This window comes from Trypanosoma cruzi, genomic scaffold, assembly GCF_000209065.1.
Source record: "Trypanosoma cruzi strain CL Brener 1047053516569 genomic scaffold, whole genome shotgun sequence".
In the NCBI taxonomy this organism is placed as follows: Eukaryota; Euglenozoa; class Kinetoplastea; order Trypanosomatida; family Trypanosomatidae; genus Trypanosoma; species Trypanosoma cruzi.
In genome coordinates this window covers 14,958-33,136 of record NW_001849511.1, presented here as the reverse complement: position 1 = coordinate 33,136, position 18,179 = coordinate 14,958, and the positions used below count along the sequence as shown (strand labels likewise).

Sequence of the window (18,179 nt, the reverse complement as noted above, 5' to 3'; positions counted from 1 at the left end):
TTTTGGCTGCATTCAAAGGGATTTTTTTTACTGCTTGCTACCGTGATGTTGTTGCTTTTTCCGTGTGTGTCCGTTTTTCGTTTTTGTTTTTGCGAAGGAGAGATTTGTAGGGGTTGGGGGCGGATTGATTTCTTGCCGTTTCTTTTCTTTTTTGTTTTTTTTTTCTCTGAAGCATTTGCGGGGTGAACTGGGGAAGAGCGTGCCTCTCTGCGATGTCGTTGCCGCCGCGACTGTCATCGTGCTCTCTTGTGCACACCGTGAGCCTTTCAGCGTTCTTTGCGGATGGATTCAGACTGGCGTCATCTTCCTCGCCGTGCTTGTCGCAGCACCACACCGGCGACGCAGGCCAATGTTGCACCACTGCAGAGGAAAGGAATGTGCCGAGCCCGTGTGGAGGGCCAGCGGAATACAGAGCTGGAGAAAAGCGTATCCGGCTGTCTTTGAGTTGCACGAGCACCCAAGATATCACACCAAGCAGCGAGGGCAAAATGGAGTCGGCGGATCTTCTCTCTGGAGATGGGGCTGAAGCGGGCAAGCTGCTGCCATTTCATAAGGACGATGCTTCTCTCCTTCTCGAGCCTGCCGCCGCCTCGCTCATTCGCTTGGAACCGAGTGGGTCGTGGTTGGGTTCACTCCCTCGCAGCGTGCCGGAGAAGTGCGGTGGCGTTTCAGGCGAAGAGCAGAGATGGACCCCGTCGCTTCCGAAGGAAGGGAACGAAACGGCAAACTCCGCTGAACTTGCCTCATTGCTGCATACGGCGCTTCTGGAGTGCTACAGGGTAGAGGATGAGTTGCTGAAACGGGGACGGGAAGTGGCGGTGAGCAAGAAGGAAACGCCCCACTGCGCACCAAAACTGGTGACAGAAGAAAAGATGGAGAGGGCGGAGATGAGGCACCGCCCATCCCCGTCAACGTCGTCGTCTTCTGGTACCTTTGAAAGAATGGTGGGTTACATTCATGCACAGAAGCGTAGGCGCCTAGAGCAATCGGAGAGACTGGAGATTCAGGTGCGGGATATTGCACGGGTGAAGGAGCTGCCGGTTCTTGTGGAGGATGCCGTCCGATACGCGCAGCAACTGTTTGAGTGGAGTTGCAAATGTGGCGGCAACGATAAGGGTGCCTTTCTTGCAGAAGCAGGTGCGGTGCATTCTGACGAATCAAAGTTGGATGATACGTGCTCCCCTTCCGGCACAACGCCGGTATTTGCAGGGTCCACTGCAAGTGACAACAGGGAGGCCAATCATATGTTATATGCCAAGTTTCCACCACCGCTCTTTCATACCTCATCCTTCGCAGCCGCTGTAGGACGACTCCTGCGGTGGGTAAGAACATGGCAACGGGCAATGCCAGGAGGGGTCGGTGTGACGGAATCCATTCCCACCAAAGCCGGGGATAAAACACAGCGTAACGGGAGTACGAAAGGAGCGGCGTCAAGAAAAATGTCCACGAAGGGCGTGTTGAATCTGAGTTCAGCATCATGTCAACAGCGGAAAAGGCATGTTCGCCAACTGGAAACAAGAGGAAACAGCGGTTTTCTCAATGATGATGGCGGTGAGAGGGAAGAGGAGGATGATGGCCGTGTAGCTATGGCTTCGAACAGGAAGAAGGAAGAAGGGCATAAACATAAACGTACAGCTCTTCAAAGTTACCGGGATGATTGGATCTGTATGGCAGATCAAATGCTTGGAAACAGCAATCGACACATCACGCCGAGCCCTTTCAGAAGTGGGTCTCCTTTTGAGTCACTAGAGGAGAAGGAATATGGCTTGGCTACTGATCGTGTCATTTACGATGAATATGGTAACCGTTTACGCAGTGTGCGCCTGGCAAAAAAGATGGCTGAGGAACGTGCACTGTATGAAGAGGCTCAAAAGGCGCGGGAGCAGCGACGTGGGTACTTTGCTCGTGCTGAGGAAGAAACCCGTTCTACCCGTCGAGCTCTTTTTGATGAGGTGAGTGACAGTGGAAGTGACGAGATGAGCGATGATTCAAATGAGGATGTGACCAACATCGCAGTTCTGCATGGGCCATGCGGTGTGGGAAAGACGGCGATTGTTTACCTTGTGGCAGAGATACTCGGTTACCGTGTGGTTGAGATGAATACCTCCGTACGGCGCTGCCCAAAGGACATTGATCGCCTATTCTCGGAGGTAACACGAAGTCGGCGGCTCAGTGGCCTCGCCGCCGGAAAGGCAATGGTCAGCATCGAGGAGGAGTTAAAGAAGTTGAAGTCCGAGCACGCTGCTGCCCTTGCCGCGGTATCTGCAACAGCCTCTGAAATAAGTAAGACGACGAGTTCGAAGAAAACGAAGAAGAGGAATGTCATCTCTGCTAAAGCGGTGGCCGCTTTTTTTCGACCACGTGTAAGGGCAAAGTCCTCAGAGGTGATTCTTGTTGACGGAAGCCCCACAGTTTCCGCAACGGTGCCGCCGCATGATAAGCAGGTGCTGAATCACGCTGAGGATTGCAAGTATGGAAAGCGTGATGGGGAAGCAAATGTGACGGTGGAGCCAATGTGTGGGGGCCACGAAGGCACCACTCGTACACTTTTATTATTTGAGGATGCAGACGTTATTCTTGGCGATGAAACGATGAAATCGTTCTACACCGCTGTTCGTGATTTGGCGCAGCGCAGCAAAGTTCCTATTATTGTGACAATTTCCTCCTCTGCCTCCTCCAGCAGCAGCAGCTCTGCAACAACCACAATGCAGGAGCCTGAAGCCGTCCAGATTGTGCCACTGGATGCGGCGCAGGTATCGCATTTCTTTGGAAAACGAACCCCATTCACTGCTATTGAGCCGATGTCTCGTGCTGCCCTCTTCGCACAGTTGCTTGTGGTGGCGGCGGTGGAACGGGGACTTGTTATGGTGCAGGGTGGAGCTGCTCCCCACAGGGAAGAAAACGATGAAGTCGAAAGCAGCTCAAAACACAATAAAAGGAGAACGGCAGAGCCCATGCTTCCAAGTACTCCTCTGGAACTGGTTATGATAAAAGATGTGACGAAATTTCGGCAGATTGCCGATGCTATACGGTCTGAGGTGTACAATGACGACTTGGAGACGCCATCTCGTCCTCTCAATGATCCTTCAGACGTACGGTTGTGGCTTAATCGCCTGCAATACCTTCTGTTGGTGGAGCAATGGCCGGCGTCAGCGACATCAATGGGCTCTCGTCATGATGAATGTATTTTTGGCGGGACGTGCATTCTCCCCAGCAAAACTGACGCATGTTCTAATGCTATGCAGTTTGCTGGTGTCAAAAGTCACTGGGATACACAGCTGGGTCGTGTAATTCGGGCACCAGAGTATGAACGGCCGGCAGTCTCCTCCATTTGGGAGTGGCAGGAGTTTCAATACGCAGAAGAAATTGCCGCTGATATTAATGCCAATTATAAGTGCAGTGATGGTGTTATTGGGGAGACCCGCGGCAGCAACAACAGCAACGGTAGTGTGGTTTTAACAACCCCCCAAGTCGAAGTCCCAATTGCGGTGGAGTTGGCGGAGGTTCTTCAAGGGGTTTTCCCCAATGATGTTTTTTGCCAGCAAAAACGCAAAGGAGGAGTCGAATTTGTCGATGGAGTGCGTAGAAGGTGCACGACAACGACAAGGGAGCGCATAGAAGCATTTGGTGCTTGGTGGCGCCGCACAAAAAAGACAGATGCTGTAAAGTTCCATGTTGCCGCACGTAGCGCGACTGCCTATGAAGATCTCATTGGTTTCAGCTGCCTGCTGCAACAGGCTTCCCCTGTGGGGAAAGGAATCAGTGGATAATGGCGGTGGTGTGGAGAATTCCCATTGCCAAGTGCCGGCATAGAGAAACGGAGATAGGCGGAGAGGCATGCGTTAAAAAGGAATGAGTGTGGGTGGCACCGCAGTGGAACAGAGCATAACCAACGAGGACAGCAAAAAAGAAAGAGAGAGAAGGAAATATATATATATATATATATATATATATATACATGCATATAGAACACAGAGTAAGAGTCGTGCTGTGAAAACTTTTTTTTAAGGTTTTGCGGCTACTGTCATTAACAAGTGACGTGTTTTTGTTTTGTTTTTTGGTCTTTTTTTTTATCTCAGCTTTCTGTTTTCACTTGCACACTGTCCTCTGTATTTGCATTTCCTCTTGTTTTGTTGGGTCACCTGCTAAGATGATGAGGAAGCACCAGAGAGAGAGAGAGAGAGAGAGAGAGAGAGAGAGAGAGAAAGGTTTGGCAGATGGCGAGAAGCGGAGAGGGGGAAAGAGGGAAAATGTGTTGATCCCCAAGACTTTGGTGCGGCGGGCCGCACAACGCGGATCGTCCTTTTTTTTCATGGTTTTATTTTTGTCCTTTTCCTTCTTTTTTTTTTCTTTTTTCTTTATGTGTGCAGTTGTGCAGGGATAGGAAACAGTGAACCGTTCCGCATGTCGCTTCCTGCTAGAGCCACTCAGTCGCAGCCTGCGGACGTCACATTTGAGTCGCATCAAAGCGGCATTCAGCGCGTGATGATGTGCCCCATCGAATTTGGCACGTGTACTGGGATCCAAACGGAACAGCTTGGGAAAAACGCGGGAATTGGGCTTAAACAGCAAAACGTTTGTCTGCGACACCTTTACACGGGCGAGGTAGTTCGTGCCGACAGTAACCACAACTGTGGGAACAGTAGCAATGTCTTTATCCCCCACGGGGTCGGTAAATTAGTCTGTTTTTTCTACGCCAAGGGTGGCACCGTTGGTTTTGCAGGGAAGCCTGGTTCTCCGGTGGGTTTACCGCACACAGTGGTGATTAGTGAGTATGGGGAGGTGGAAGAATTGCGGGATGCCATTTTGCTCACCTTTTCCATGTACACAGGTTCATTCAGCTACGGCAGGCGACAGGGAAAGGGACGGCTGACGGTGTATCCCCATTATTTTATAGACTGTCTTTGGGACAACGATGCACCGCTTTTGGACCGCACGCCGTGTGTCCTTTGCTTTTTCTCCAAGTATAGCATGTCGCCAACGGATGAAAAGAGTCAAATGAAGCCAACGCGAGTGGGTGGGAATTCCGGAAAAGATATGGCTGCAAATGTAAAAACCCAATACATTGGTATGATCTCTTTGATTTCATCTGGGTTGACGCCGCATCGAGGAACCTTTGCGGGCCTTGCCTGGGCAGAGCAGGCACGTTTTGTTCCAGATGGAATTGGGGAAATATTATACCCGCAGGGCATTCGTTACTGTGGATTTTGGCAGTGTGGTCAAAGACACGGTTTTGGCGTCGAGTACGATCCGAATAAAAGTACCGTTTACATGGGTGGTTTTGTTTATGATCAGCGCGAGGGATCAGGAACGTTGCATTACTGCACCACAGGCGTAATTTTTTCTGGTAGCTGGAAGAAAGGGAGCCCTACCGAGACATCGAACGCTATTTTACCCACAAGCCCTTTTATCTTACAAGGGGGACTTTGGAAAAGCTATGAAAATTGGTCTTTTGAACATGGCGCCTTGATGCGTTCATCCGTCCCACTCAGTGGGATTTGGGAACCGCTGTTTCTCGCGTTTGATGAGAAGCTCGCCTCTGCCCCTTGGGATCATCAGGGTACATCGCCCACAACAAAAACAACAACAGCAACGACAATGGAAGGGTTGGACAATGATGAAAAGGATCACGCAGACGAAAAAAACATTTTGCTTCTCTCGAATATGATGCAGAGTTCTGAATTTAAGGCCCTATTGGTGCCCTTCCAGCGGTGTTATTATTTTCTGTACAAGCCATGTGTGGGTCGGGGACGAAGGAACTGCAACGGGAGTTCTTCTCTCGGGGAGGATGCAGGGCATTCCCTCACGCAGTGGGCGTTCCCTAGCTTCTCCTCTCCCGCAGCGGCGAGAAGTGCGCCGGTTTCCCGCAGTTCTTTGTTGACTGCATACGATGATGAAAATCGCCCTTTGTCTAACTCGCATGATATCCTTCGCAGCCGATGGGCGAGTCTGCGTTGTTTCCAGCAAGAAAAATCGTATATGAAATCTTTAGAAAGGTTGTCTCCGCTTGTGTTGCAGCTGCGTGAACTTGGAAGCGATTATCGTCAGGGGTTTGGTGAAGCACCGGGGGGTGGATGTTGGTCCTGTCCATCCTGGTGCGAAGAGATGGGGGTGGTTGGAGGGAATGGTGACAATAGTAAAAGTAACAGTAGTAATATTAGTAATGGTATTGGTAGTGGTGCTATTCGTTGTTTTCACACTGAAAGCGTGGTGGAGAGTTTGGCGAAACGGATGTCTCCAGTGAAAATGTTTGAACGTGCGATGCGTGATCTAGCCTCGTTTGTATCTTCTGTACGACTTCGACTACTTTCATACGTGGCGGCACACCCATTGGCGTGTGATGTGTCCGTGAGCAAACGCGTTCTTGCCGTCTGTTGGGACTCCGTCTACGCCCTTGTGGCTCCCGTCATCCACGAGCTCGCTGCAGCGGCAGAGGCGGAGGCAGTCATTGCCGCATCATTGGCCCTTCAACGATGCACCTCTCTTGGCCCCCACGATTTTATCCCGATGGCGGTTGCAAAAAACTTTGATTATTTTGAGGAGGATCGAAAGGTGACGAAGTGGCTTGCGCGTTTGTTTAGTTCTCCCACCCATCACAGCCGACGTGTCGTGGAGCAGACAATAAATGGGCAGTTGTTATGCTTTAGCCCACATGTCGGTAGCGGGCAAGAAACCCCAGCAGTGTACTTTTCTCCAGCATGTATGTTTGCAGCCTTCGATTCCGTGTACAAAATTTCCTTGCGTTTGTTTCCCCAACATCCCCTCTTCCAGGAGCGTTGGATGAGTTACAGTGTTCTGGAGGCGTTTAATTACGCAGAGGGTATTGTTCCACGTGACGCGCTCAGTCCACCGGCTGTTCTGCGAATCCTTCATTTTCTTGCCGCTGAAGTCAACCCACGCTACCCGTTTCCTGGCGGAAGTACGGAATTGAGAGACGATGCGATTACCTCTAAGGGGTGGGAAAAGGCCTTGCATGTGACAAACGGAAACGGCACCAATAGGAAGGATGGCCGCGACCCCTCCGCAATTATGGAAAGCGACACGGTTGATTTGGAGCCGTGGCTAAATTCCTTTACGGCGTTATACTCAGCACCGAAAGAGGCGACGGAAGTTGTTTCGTTGCTTGACTTTTTTCGTGATGGTGTGGATCGCTTGAAAAGTGTGTATCCATCGGTTCGAGTGAACTCTTTACGCCCTTCCGCCATGGACGCTACTGTCTTGGAAGGCGGCGTGTTGGGTATTGTGTACCCACTTGATGAATTGGCCGTACGTACGCGATTTGTACTGCTTGCTGCCAGTGAATGGCTAAGAAATCGCCAGCAACAAGGCGGGAAGGAGTGTGAGTGGAATATCAATGATGGTAAGGAGGTGGAAATGACGACCGATGGGGAAAACGGAGACACATCGCGGAAGGCAAATGGACTCATTCGACGGGTTCTTTCTCTCCCCATCTCTGTCATGCAGCCGGCATTGAGTCAGCAGGCGGATGAACTTTCCTATGAAGCGATTCACATGCATGAGGACGGTTTGATGCATTCGGTTGAACAGCGGCGTCAACAGGAGATGTCGTCCATTGCGAATTTGTCATCGGAGGTACTACTTTGGATTGTGGAGTGTATTGGGAGGGTGTTGGAGTCACCAAACTTTCCATCCGCGGTGACGAGCTCCATGGCTCCCAGAAGGACATCCATGCAGCCACGAGAAACACAACAACTCCGGCAACCCGATCCGTTGCCATTCAATTTAGGGAATAAGGAACGATGCGATTCTCCCGCAGACTTTACAGTAGCCACGCCAAAGGAATCCTCGTGGGGAGGAGCTGTTTCAGATCAAGATGAGGGCAATGTCGTTGGCTCACAGTACCTCCGATATCAGTGGAAACACTTTATTTCCAACAACATGACGTTCCCAAACCGCAGTGCGTCTCTGCCATTAGGTGATACGAATGAGAGTCATGCCAACACATCCGTGTCGGCAGCTGCAACCACGTCAGAGCTTCTTACAGAAGCTGAAAATCTACAAATTTTGTTGCTGCAAAGTTTTCTTGCTGAAGTTGGGCTTTGGATAACGCTGGATATGCATTCTTGCTATGATAATGAGGAAGATGTATCCTCCACGTCCCTTGCACCTTACGCCATCTCCCCAAGAGAAGAGAAAACGGTGAGGCGCTGTGTAGGTAAGGAGGCGATTCTTTCTCTACAAGTAGGTCTTTCCTTTCTTGGCTCTCGAGCGTGGGAAGTACTGGCAGATGCGTGGCTTGCGGCCTGTCTCAGGCTCCGTGCGAATGCCTCAGCCTTTCCCCATGCAAGACGTAAATGTAATCCCATTGATGCTCTGAAATGTGTTCACTGATGACGTTTTTTTTTTTTTTTTTCGTCTTCATGAACAACGATGTCGTGTTGCGTCGATGTTTTGATCTGCGGAAATATGGAAATCCATCTGTGTGCATACATGCACACATGCGTGTCACATTGAGGATTGGAAGGAGGGAGGGTAATAAAAGTATTTTATCTTCTTGTTGCTGGGGGCTCTTGAAGAGAATGATTGCGGGAGAGCTGGCTAACTAAATTATATATACATACATACATACCGGTAGCCGAATGCATTCCTTTATGATACCTTTTTTCCTATCCTATGAATTGTTGAGGAGAAAACATTGAGGCCTTTAACTGCCTATGCGTTACACCCTTTTCCTTCTTATTTTGTTTGTTTTTTTTTTTTATAGATAATTTCAGGATCCGGCCAGTGCCCCAGAAGATTATTCTGCGTTTTTTCTTCTTTCTTTCTTTCTTTCTTTGTTTCAGTTGTTTTATTCCTGTGAGAAGGTAAACAGACGGACAGAAGGAAAGAGGGAGAAGAAAAAAAAAAAAAAAAAAGCGAAGGCACAAACATTTGAACTATTTATTTTGAGTAAAGGAGGCCACAGGAAAATAGCGGGGAGGAAGTAGATATTGCGGACGTTGGAAAGATATATATATATATACGTATATATCCTCATAAATATAAATATTATAGAAGGTAATTGTTTTTCTCTTTTTTTTTTTTTCATTTTTTTTAAATGGCTTCGCTTGTCGTTTATACTCGTGGTCCTCGCAGCGCGGGGCAGAGGCCACCTGTGGCCACCGAGCATGGTTGCTCTTCCCAGAGTAGCACGTTGCCGCCGCCGCGATCGTCCGAGAGTACGGTGCCTAATAGATACGACTGGGAGTGGAACGGCGGTTCCGACATTGAAAGGGTTGTCAACGGCCATGGACGTCGGGGAAGCTCCGAGTACGTCCATGGAAATGTGCGGGCTGTGTCGCCGGTGAGTTACGGAGGCTCCAACACCAGCGAGAGGAATGTGAGCGGTCATCTTGAAGGGCTAGATGCGAGCCCGGAGAGGATTTACATGGAAAAAGATCGCGTTATCAGGCAAATGGCAGATAGTGTGGGCCGAAGTCGTAGGAATAGCTACGACGATGACTCGTTTAATGAGGACGACTACAACTCCGATGAGGAGGAGGAAGAGGAGGAGGACGATGATGTTCCACGAATTGCCATCATTGGTGGCCGCCACAACGAACAGTTTGTGCGCGAGATCCTGTACGGCACCCCACGCGCCGGTGAGTCACCAAAAGATCCTCACCCCCACCAACAGCAACAAGAACGATATCACACGGAACCGTTTGATCGGGAATTTTCGACCACCGGCACCGGATACGGGGAATCGGGGTTGCGATCTGACAGCAAGGAAGAGCGAAGGGTTGTTTTCTTGCAACGGTCGTCGCAAATGCGGCAAGAAGGACATCAGCAGCAGCAGCAGCTTCACTATTATACACAGTCGAAAAGATTCCCTTCGACCGAGCAGTTGCCAGATAAACCTGAGAGGATTGTAAAACTTTCCCCCATTCGCCAGAGACCTCAGGCTGAAGTTACGAGGACACGGCCAGCTTTACTGAGCGCGGTGAAGTCACGTTCCTTTGGGGTTGTGCGTTCACCGAAAAGGAGGGAATCCTTCTCAGAACCGGTGCACGGCCGGCATATGTCATATGACAAAGGTGGGACTAGGGGGCATGATGCCTCCTTGTCTCCACGTCGGCACTCCCGCCACGAAGATTCGTCGTTAAGGCGGCGTAGCGTGGATTCCAACGTCAAATCACCCTCTGTTTCCAAAGATAAAAACAGAAGGAACGAACGAGAACGTCAACAGCGGTTGAGAAAGCTGAAACAAATAAGGTACAGCGAGGAGGTTGACGATGGTAGCAGGGTGCGGCGCCTTCCATCGCCTTCAACAGGGAATGACTTCGGGGTGAAGGAAACAAAGATGAAGCATCGCAGAACGAGAACCATGAGCGGTAGCACTAGCAGCGGCAGCGGCAGAGAAAATAGCAGGAAGAGCAGGAAGAAAAGAAGGGCGGCGGGTGTTGAGGATGACGGAAATGAAACCCAGAAAGCGGCTGTCCAATTCAAGCCTGTATTTACGGCTGTGGAGTCTGTACCGCCAAAGGCCAAGAAGGAAAAGGTCTTCTGCGATTGCTGCCGCGGTAAGAAGGAGAAGAGTCAAAAAGAAAAGCAGGAGGCAGATGACTCAGCGAAGAGAGAGGTAGTGAGGCGGCCGAATGAAAAGACGGGAAATGTTGAAGATGAGAAACCCTCCGCTTTAGAGAAGGCGGTGCACGCGACCCGGAAAACGAAGTCCCAGCCGCAGGTGCCACCAAGGCGTCGAAAAAGAAGGCCGTCGATGCCACCGTCCGACGCGGCGGGCAGCGCGGTTAAAACGCGAGAACGCGCAGCCGCATCCGCATCGTAGCCGCGCTCTCCGTCACCTAATGGGCGCCACCGATGCAGACGTGCCAAATCATCTCATCGACGGGAGAAGGCTGAGAGAAGTCTAAATGGCAGGCGTGCGCTAGAATGGGGTGGGATTTTTGCGTCTTGCATCGCGGTATTTAATAGATCTGGTGGCCGGTGGGAAGTGGGGGAGTGAGGAGGAAGAGGAAGAGGAATAGAACAGGACGAGAGAGGTAGAGAAAAGGCGAAGAGGATAGAAAAGAATGAATGGAATAAATAAATTGCGTAGAGGAATCCAAAAGGCGCATTGATATATATATATATATATATACAGAAAAGAAGGGATGCACGCAAATAAAAAAAAAGGAAACATGTAATGGGAGAAGGGTTGTGGGTTGCCTCTTCAATTTATTTATTTGGACCTGCCGAAAGGAGTTCATGTGTCCCCACCCATCCCATACACAACTTTTTTTTTTTTTGGTGTTCTTTATTTGTGTGCGCCTGTGTGTCTATTTTTTTTTTTTGTAAATTATTATTTACTTCAATATTGTTTTGTTCCGTCTTTTTTTTTTCTTTTTTTTTTTTTTTGTTTCTACTGGCTGGCGGCGCGTGTGGTTCCCATTTAGATGGTAGTAATAAGGTCGATTACTACAAATTAGCATTGTTACCTGCCACAATTGCCTTTTTTACTTGTTTGTTTGGTGGTGGGTGGGTGGGTACGTACATGTTGAACCGCAACGCATTGGCCTTCCTGTTGCTGCCTCATATTTGTATTTATTGTTGTTGTTGCTTTTTGCATCCATTTCAGTAGTGTGACTACATGTAACGTGTACGTGTGTGTGTGTGTGTGAAAGCCATGGGTTTGTTTATTTGCATGTACGTGTCGCATGGAGGTGTGGGGGGCAGAAGAAGGGTGGTGAGGAATGAATAATGAGCCACAGCATACCCCCCACAATATTCCCATCACGCCTACCGCCATCACCCGAGCACGCACGCGTGCAAAAGGAAAGTGCAAAAGAACAGGGTAAGTTTGGGGTAGGGAACGGCAACTCCCATATTCACGGCGACACACATACAAGATAATTTAAAAAAAAAAAGGGAGCGGGAGAGGAGGGGGGTCGTATTCAGTCTTATAACCTTTTTTGCTTTTGTTGTTGTTGTTTTTTCTTTATCATGCACTTGCGAACGGTACTACTGAAATAACAATGAATGAGAGCATGAGAGCATGAGAGAGAGAGAAGTGAGGATGCCTGAACGTCATCAAACGAATCATGCTTTTTTTTTTCCTTTGCATTTTCTCCGCCTGTCCACTTCTACCGCTGCGCTGTAGCCGGTATCCTTAAAGGGATATTACAGAAGACCTCGCGGCACCCAAAAAAAAGGAAAAAAAAAGCAAAGGAAGGAAGGTGGGGAAGAGGAATAAAAACGAAGAAGGACGCCTTCTCCAGAGAAGAACACCTGGCATTAGCCAAATAAGAAAGTACGAAAGAGAGAAGGAGGAGGGAAAAAAAAAACGAAAAAGAAAGAAAGAATAAAAGAAAACGAAAAAAAAAAGGGGGGGGTGTTGGTGGCGGTGGTGGACGACCAAGACACAGCGCCGAGTAAGGTAGGCATTCAAAGGACAAAAAAAAAAAGGAAAATAAGGTTGGCGGAACCGAACTTGTTGAATAAGCTCAGAATCAGGGCTTTGAATCTGTACCGCTTGGGCGTTACATGCAGAAGTACGCTATGCAGCGGCGTCACACCTCATCCGGCTCAAGCAGCGGTGGGGGTGCGACGGGTAATGGCAGTGGTCTTCATGTTTTAGGTTGCGGCGTTGTTGGCAATGGCGGTGGGGGTGCCGTTGGGCGTGGCGTGTCCAGTGGCCCGGTTCCAGATGTGGCTGCCTCCAGTTATGTGCCCATGTCATCCTCGACCCCCGCGGGCTCCACGGACGCCAGTGATGAGGAGGTGAATCAGCTGCTGAAGGAGCTTGAGTGTTCTGTGAATGGGTCAAATGCAGAAGCCGTGATGCGAGATGCTGTGTGGGCCATAGAACGACGAGCCCTTGCAAGCTGCGACCCGATGAGTCGTGACTTGTTTCTTGAGCAACGCATACGCGATGTTCTCTCCGAGCTGTCACGAACATCAAATCCAAAATTACTTCTTCTTGCTGTGGAATTTATTGATGCTCTCCTTGCTGTGCCGTATACAAATCCTCAACAAAAGTTTACACGACTTTGCCGTAGCCTCTTCATAGTCCTGCATTGTGGCCTTGAGAAGCCGGTGATGGAGGCACAACGTGTGCTGAAGCGTATGTTGACTTTGGATTTAAAGTTTGTTTCGTTAGATTCACCACTCAAGTCATTTATTACGAAGGAACTTAAAGATAACTGCGAGTTGTCTCTTATTCAACTTCACGGCCGTGCACAGCAAACAAAGGCGCCATTTGTCGCGCAGTTTCTTGCCGTCATGCTAGCACTCGCTGCCACAGCCGAGATTAACCCGCGCTACATGGCCGGGCCACTTCGTCCACATGCTGTGCAGCTCGCAACAGCCCTGGCTGGCTCGACGGATGAGGTGCTTCGTCGTGCTGCGTACGACTGCCTGGTGGCGATATTTAGTAACACGAGCGCCATGCGACACAATGAGGTGGTGCTGGAAAACCGGCGTGTCTTGGATGATGCGATTCGGTCCTTAAACACAAGTCACAATAACGAAAGCAGCATTATATCAACATTGCAATCTATTCGTGCACTCATAAGTAGCAGAGGGGTACAATTTATGGAGAAGCAGGTGCCTATTCTACCGCAGCTTTGTGTTCTTGTCACGGAACAACACCGCGTTTCCAAGTCTCATGCCGTACGCGCTGCTGTGTGTGATCTCGTTCCAGTTATTGCAGAGACGGATGTACTTTCCGCGGTCCGTCGTACCACCTATTGCGCTATCATTATGGAACCCGTGAAAAACGTTCGAGATGAACGAAACAAGAGCCTGGAGCTGCGCAATGTTGCTACCTTTATAAAGAACGTTGGTTACGAGGTACTAGACACCACAAACAGGACGAATCTGGACTCTATCCTCATGCGCTACATCACTCGTCGGGAAACACAAGAGGAGTGTTGGCATATTCTAGCGGCCATATGTAGCAGCCACGCATGGTCAATATACAAGCGGGTGCTACATACGAGTAAGTCTGGAAGGTCTATAGCCGCTAGCTTCTCTGCCAGCAAGAGTGAGGCACCAACGACGGCAGGAAGCACTCATTCTGTGCAAAATGCTTCTGTTGGGAGCGAAGGTACGACATCTGCTCGGACACGAAGTGTGGCTCCAGCAAATTGTGTCAAGCAGCAAGAACTCATGCAGCACGTTGATGGTTTGGTGCGCCGCTGCATTCCTCACCTGGCGAATGCTGTTCTCTCTGCCGAGCTTGTCAAGTATGTAACGATGATTCAAGAACATGTCCTCCCCGTGAGTGCTGAGCTGCAGGCGGCTCTTGAAAATCTTGTTGACAATAAACTAAAGGACAATCTTCAGGATTCAAAGCGGATGAATTTTAGTGGTGGCATGCCAAATTCGACACGCGATAAGTTCCCCGTTTCTACAGTGGGTTCTGTCCCACTGCATTCAAGGCATGATGCCCAACAGCAGGCATCAACCTTCAGTGGGCCCAGCAGTACTGTGGGCCGTTTAGCGCAGTACTTTCTCTCGCCTGCCACGTTAGAGGCCGGAACCGGCAATTCTAACCGCAACGTGACGACTAGTAGTGTTGGAGAAAGCCAAGTGAATGTGTGTACGAGGAGTGATGGGGCAGGAAATTTAGCTGGAGGAGGTCACAACTCATCCATAAGCGGCGTGGCAATTTCTGCGACAACAGCAAATACAAATGCAACAACAACAACAACAATAGGTAGTGTAGGGTTTGTTATCGGTAGTGGCGGTAACAACAACATGTTTACGCATTATCCAGTAAGCGCTCCGGAGCTTTGCATTGCCCTTGGGCTTTTTGCAAAGCGACAAATAACTTCATTGCAGCAGCTGGAGGAAGTTCGGTCTTCCGTTATTCATTATCAACGTCACCAGGACGCCCAAGTACGGCAGCAGTGCAGTACCTCGGTTGTGGAAGCACTGAGCCAGTGGACGTACTACGCAAGGCAGCACCGCACCTCTACCTACTCCACACGTGTCACCGAAATTATTGAGCTCTACTTAAGGCATGTAGTGATGGAGCTGGATCCGAAGGTTCGACTCATGGAAGTAACACTTCTTGCAGATGCCGTGGATTTACGTCCATTTCTGTTAGAGCAGAGAATTTTAAAAACGCTTATGAGTTTCCTTCATGACACTTCCCAGGTACGAGAGAAAACTGTGGAACTTTTCGTAGTTCTTACGCAGGAACCGCGGTCAACGCCTTCAGTGGAAGCGGTGCAGCAAAGTTTACTTATTTTGGTGGAGTCGTACGTGGCGGTAATTGAGTACTCTGACGATCCTCGAAGTCTTATTCGTCATATTTCCGATCTTCAAACACTTGCCAAGTCCTCTCTGGCACCATTGATGGATCATATGCATCGCATTTTTATTGCTTTTCGGAGGCACTTGGTGGATGAGATGGTGGCCGATGCTATCGCCCTCTCCATTCTAAAGACAACCGACACCATTCTTGGTGCCCTGATGAAGGATGAGAACCTGATGCTCCGGAACCAAGATGATTTGGCAGAGTTGTACGCCCCAGCGGTAAGTATTCTCCGCCACAGCACATCCACCTCACTGAGCCACGCTGCCATTAGCTTTTTGGTGAAAATGCATGCTATTGGGGCTTCGCCGCGGGAGTGGAATGCGACTCAGCTTCATGATCTGCTGCAATCCATCACCTCCGTCTACATTGGTGCATTGAACAGTACCGATGAGGAGGTGAGACAGGTGCTTACACTTTTTGGTCAATTAGGTGCTGTTGATCCCTCAACCAAGCCAGACACCGCTGCCACAAAGAAGAAAGATGATGAGGCGGCCATTCAAGATGAAGCCGATCTTGAACTGACATACGATTATACAGTCATTGTCTACCGTGATCTGAGCCGCATATTGGATGTGAGTCTTTCGGAGATGGTATGCACACAGGTATTACGCACCTTACTGCAACTTGTGCAAACGACTAGTGACAGGAAAGATCTCATTGGAGGAGCTCATGCGGCAAAGGCAGTGTTGCAGATTGCTAAGCGTTCAAACGACACACCGTCGCTGCGGATAGAAGCGTTGCACGTTCTCGCTGCTATCACCTCACTAAGGCATGAAAAAATCTCCAAGACGGTCTTACCTGAAATTGTGGTGCTACTTGAGCAACTCTGGTACCCACAGGATCATGCCCTTTTTCGTGCCGTATTGGATGTTGTTAGTGCGCTGAAACCTGGGAAACTATCTGGGAAGGAGCAAGCGGAAGTGTGGCCTTGGTTGTATCCACGCCTTGTGGATGTTGCCCTGCAAGATCATACAGAGTCAAGAGAATTTTGTTTGCGTGTTGTGGACATTTTGTTGCATGCCAGTTATATTCCTCCACATTGCATACCAGTTGTCTTTCCTATGCTCATGCATTTTGTGCAGCAACTTGAGCAATTGGTGGAAGTACGCTCACTCTCATTGTGTGCCGCAATCCACATTGTGTGTAATTTGAAAGCTGTGCAACATCTTCCTGCTTTAATGCATGCTATTCGGACTCTCACACGACATTGTGTGTTAAGCGAAGACCTTGGACCTCGCCTATCGACTGCGATGGTGCTGGAGGCGTTGAAAGTCCTTGCCGCCATGTGTCTGAGTGGAAAGTCAACGATAGCCGCCCTGCGTGAGTGTTTGCGAGATACAGAGGAGATGAGCAGTTTGGGTCCGACAATATCGTCGGTGGCAGAAAGTGGGCTGGATACCACAGCTGTGATGGGGGATCAGCCGCGATCGCCGTACCTGAGCCGCTATCACCCGAAGCACCAGCAGGAGTTGGGTCATGGCAATCAATACCTTGACCAGCCTGATGACGATCGTTATGACACGTATCCGCAGGGACAGCACGACATCACACTGTTTATGAAGCACGTGGAGTTTGGATTGCGTACAAAGGATAACAAATGGCGGGAGTGGTTCGCGGAGTTTCAAAAGAACATCATTATGGTCTCCCCACACCCTGTCTTCCGCATCGTGGTGGATCTCTTTGACAAGCACGAGCCGCTACGCCGCAAATTGTTTTACCCATCCTTCAAGTGCTTCTACGAGTCTCTCAACGCGGAGCATATGAAGAAGGTGAATGAAGTTCTTCACCTCGCCCTGCGCTCCACAGACAGTGAAGTGATCTCCAAATGCCTTGGGCTTGCTGACTACCTTGATCACAATCCACCGGACATTAAGGAGCCCGTCCTGCAGCAACTACGATACCTTGAGAGCAATGATAGCAACACACGGGCGACAACGGCCCTTCATTCGGCACAAGACCATCAAAGTAGGACGATCAGTGATAATTTCAACTTTGAGTCCCCGGTGCAGTCACTTCGTTCTCCCGTTGAATCACGCATGGGCCCAAGGAACACCATGCCAAATCTCATCGACAATCCACTTGTGGATCTGAACAGTGGCTGTCAAAGGGATAACAACAACAACAACAATGAGGAAAGCAACGGTAACACCAATGACTTTACTGAAAATGGTGTAGACACTTCTCGTTATTACCATCAGAATAATAACAGGATGCGAAGAACAATGTGTGAAAATTCGGAAATTGCGATTGGGTTTAATCCATTGGCACGTCCAATTACCTCAACGAATGCGCAAAATCCCACCTCACCCATAACGTATCCACTAGCATCACCTATTCCTAATATTTTAAATCCGCTCTTTACAATGGATAACCTGGTAGAGGCAGCACAGCGCACACGAATGTATGATAAGGCCATAAGCTATCTTGAGAACAAGGTGTTACCCGTCATTGAGAAGTATCGTTACACAAGCAGTGTCCCAAAAGAGGCGTTGCACTCTCTTGTCCTCCCACTTGCATGGCTGTACAGTAAACGTGAGATGCAGGATTCTGTTGTTGGACTTTTTCGTGTCATTCGCTACAAGACTGAAAATGAGGATGGATTGAATTATGAATTGTTGCAGTGGTGGGATGTAGCACAGCGTGTCTATGCTGGAAAAGTGGAGAATAACAAAAACTTCAGTCTGGTGGATCTTGAGGGTTACGTGCGAACGCTCTGTTTGTGTGGAGAATGGGAGAAGGCGCTTCATGTCGTCAAAACGGCCTCCCCACGGCTCACACAGTCCTCGGCGGCTATAGCACAGTCGGGGGCCATGGCGGCTTGGATTCTTGGAGAGTGGGATGATGTTAAGCACCTTAAAGAGTGTATCCCCGTGAAGGAAAAGGTCGACACGGCACTTCGTCTCTTCTTTGAGAA

General features: G+C 49.4%; 4 protein-coding genes across 4 annotated transcripts, besides 20 other annotated features; all 4 read left to right on the top strand.

The window, feature by feature from the left end:
• Positions 1-2,021: part of a sequence feature (heterozygous, non-Esmeraldo-like haplotype) that runs on past the window's edge.
• Positions 129-168: a sequence feature (A-rich).
• Tc00.1047053506475.50 (hypothetical protein, conserved) lies at positions 213-3,770 on the top strand (the record flags this gene model as incomplete). The annotated part of the gene is made up of 1 exon (XM_812099.1): positions 213-3,770. One exon carries the CDS (start codon positions 213-215, stop codon positions 3,768-3,770), a length of 3,558 nt encoding a protein of 1,185 aa, XP_817192.1.
• Positions 2,022-2,285: a sequence feature (areas merged during assembly that could not be assigned to a particular haplotype. This can correspond to areas where the two haplotypes were merged or to regions with more than two copies in the genome that were merged during assembly.).
• Positions 2,286-3,757: a sequence feature (heterozygous, non-Esmeraldo-like haplotype).
• Positions 3,758-4,207: a sequence feature (areas merged during assembly that could not be assigned to a particular haplotype. This can correspond to areas where the two haplotypes were merged or to regions with more than two copies in the genome that were merged during assembly.).
• Positions 3,927-3,967: a microsatellite.
• Positions 4,167-4,208: a microsatellite.
• Positions 4,208-18,179: a sequence feature (heterozygous, non-Esmeraldo-like haplotype).
• Positions 4,317-4,360: a sequence feature (A-rich).
• Positions 4,405-8,352, top strand: Tc00.1047053506475.40 (hypothetical protein, conserved; the record flags this gene model as incomplete). The annotated part of the gene is made up of 1 exon (XM_812098.1): positions 4,405-8,352. The coding sequence occupies one exon, from the start codon at positions 4,405-4,407 to the stop codon at positions 8,350-8,352; it is 3,948 nt and encodes a 1,315-aa protein (XP_817191.1).
• Positions 8,525-8,763: a mobile genetic element.
• Positions 8,771-8,802: a microsatellite.
• Positions 8,969-9,014: a microsatellite.
• Positions 9,026-9,056: a microsatellite.
• On the top strand, positions 9,059-10,789 carry Tc00.1047053506475.30 (hypothetical protein, conserved; the record flags this gene model as incomplete). Its single annotated transcript, XM_812097.1, has 1 exon — positions 9,059-10,789. The coding sequence occupies one exon, from the start codon at positions 9,059-9,061 to the stop codon at positions 10,787-10,789; it is 1,731 nt and encodes a 576-aa protein (XP_817190.1).
• Positions 9,494-9,516: a microsatellite.
• Positions 10,951-11,024: a sequence feature (CT-rich).
• Positions 11,081-11,101: a microsatellite.
• Positions 11,281-11,309: a sequence feature (AT_rich).
• Positions 11,333-11,362: a microsatellite.
• Positions 12,275-12,324: a sequence feature (T-rich).
• Positions 12,484-18,179, top strand: Tc00.1047053506475.14 (phosphatidylinositol 3-kinase, putative; the record flags this gene model as incomplete). The annotated part of the gene is made up of 1 exon (XM_812108.1): positions 12,484-18,179. A coding segment is annotated over one exon (5,696 nt), but the record flags the coding sequence as incomplete, so codon positions are not given.
• Positions 14,618-14,658: a microsatellite.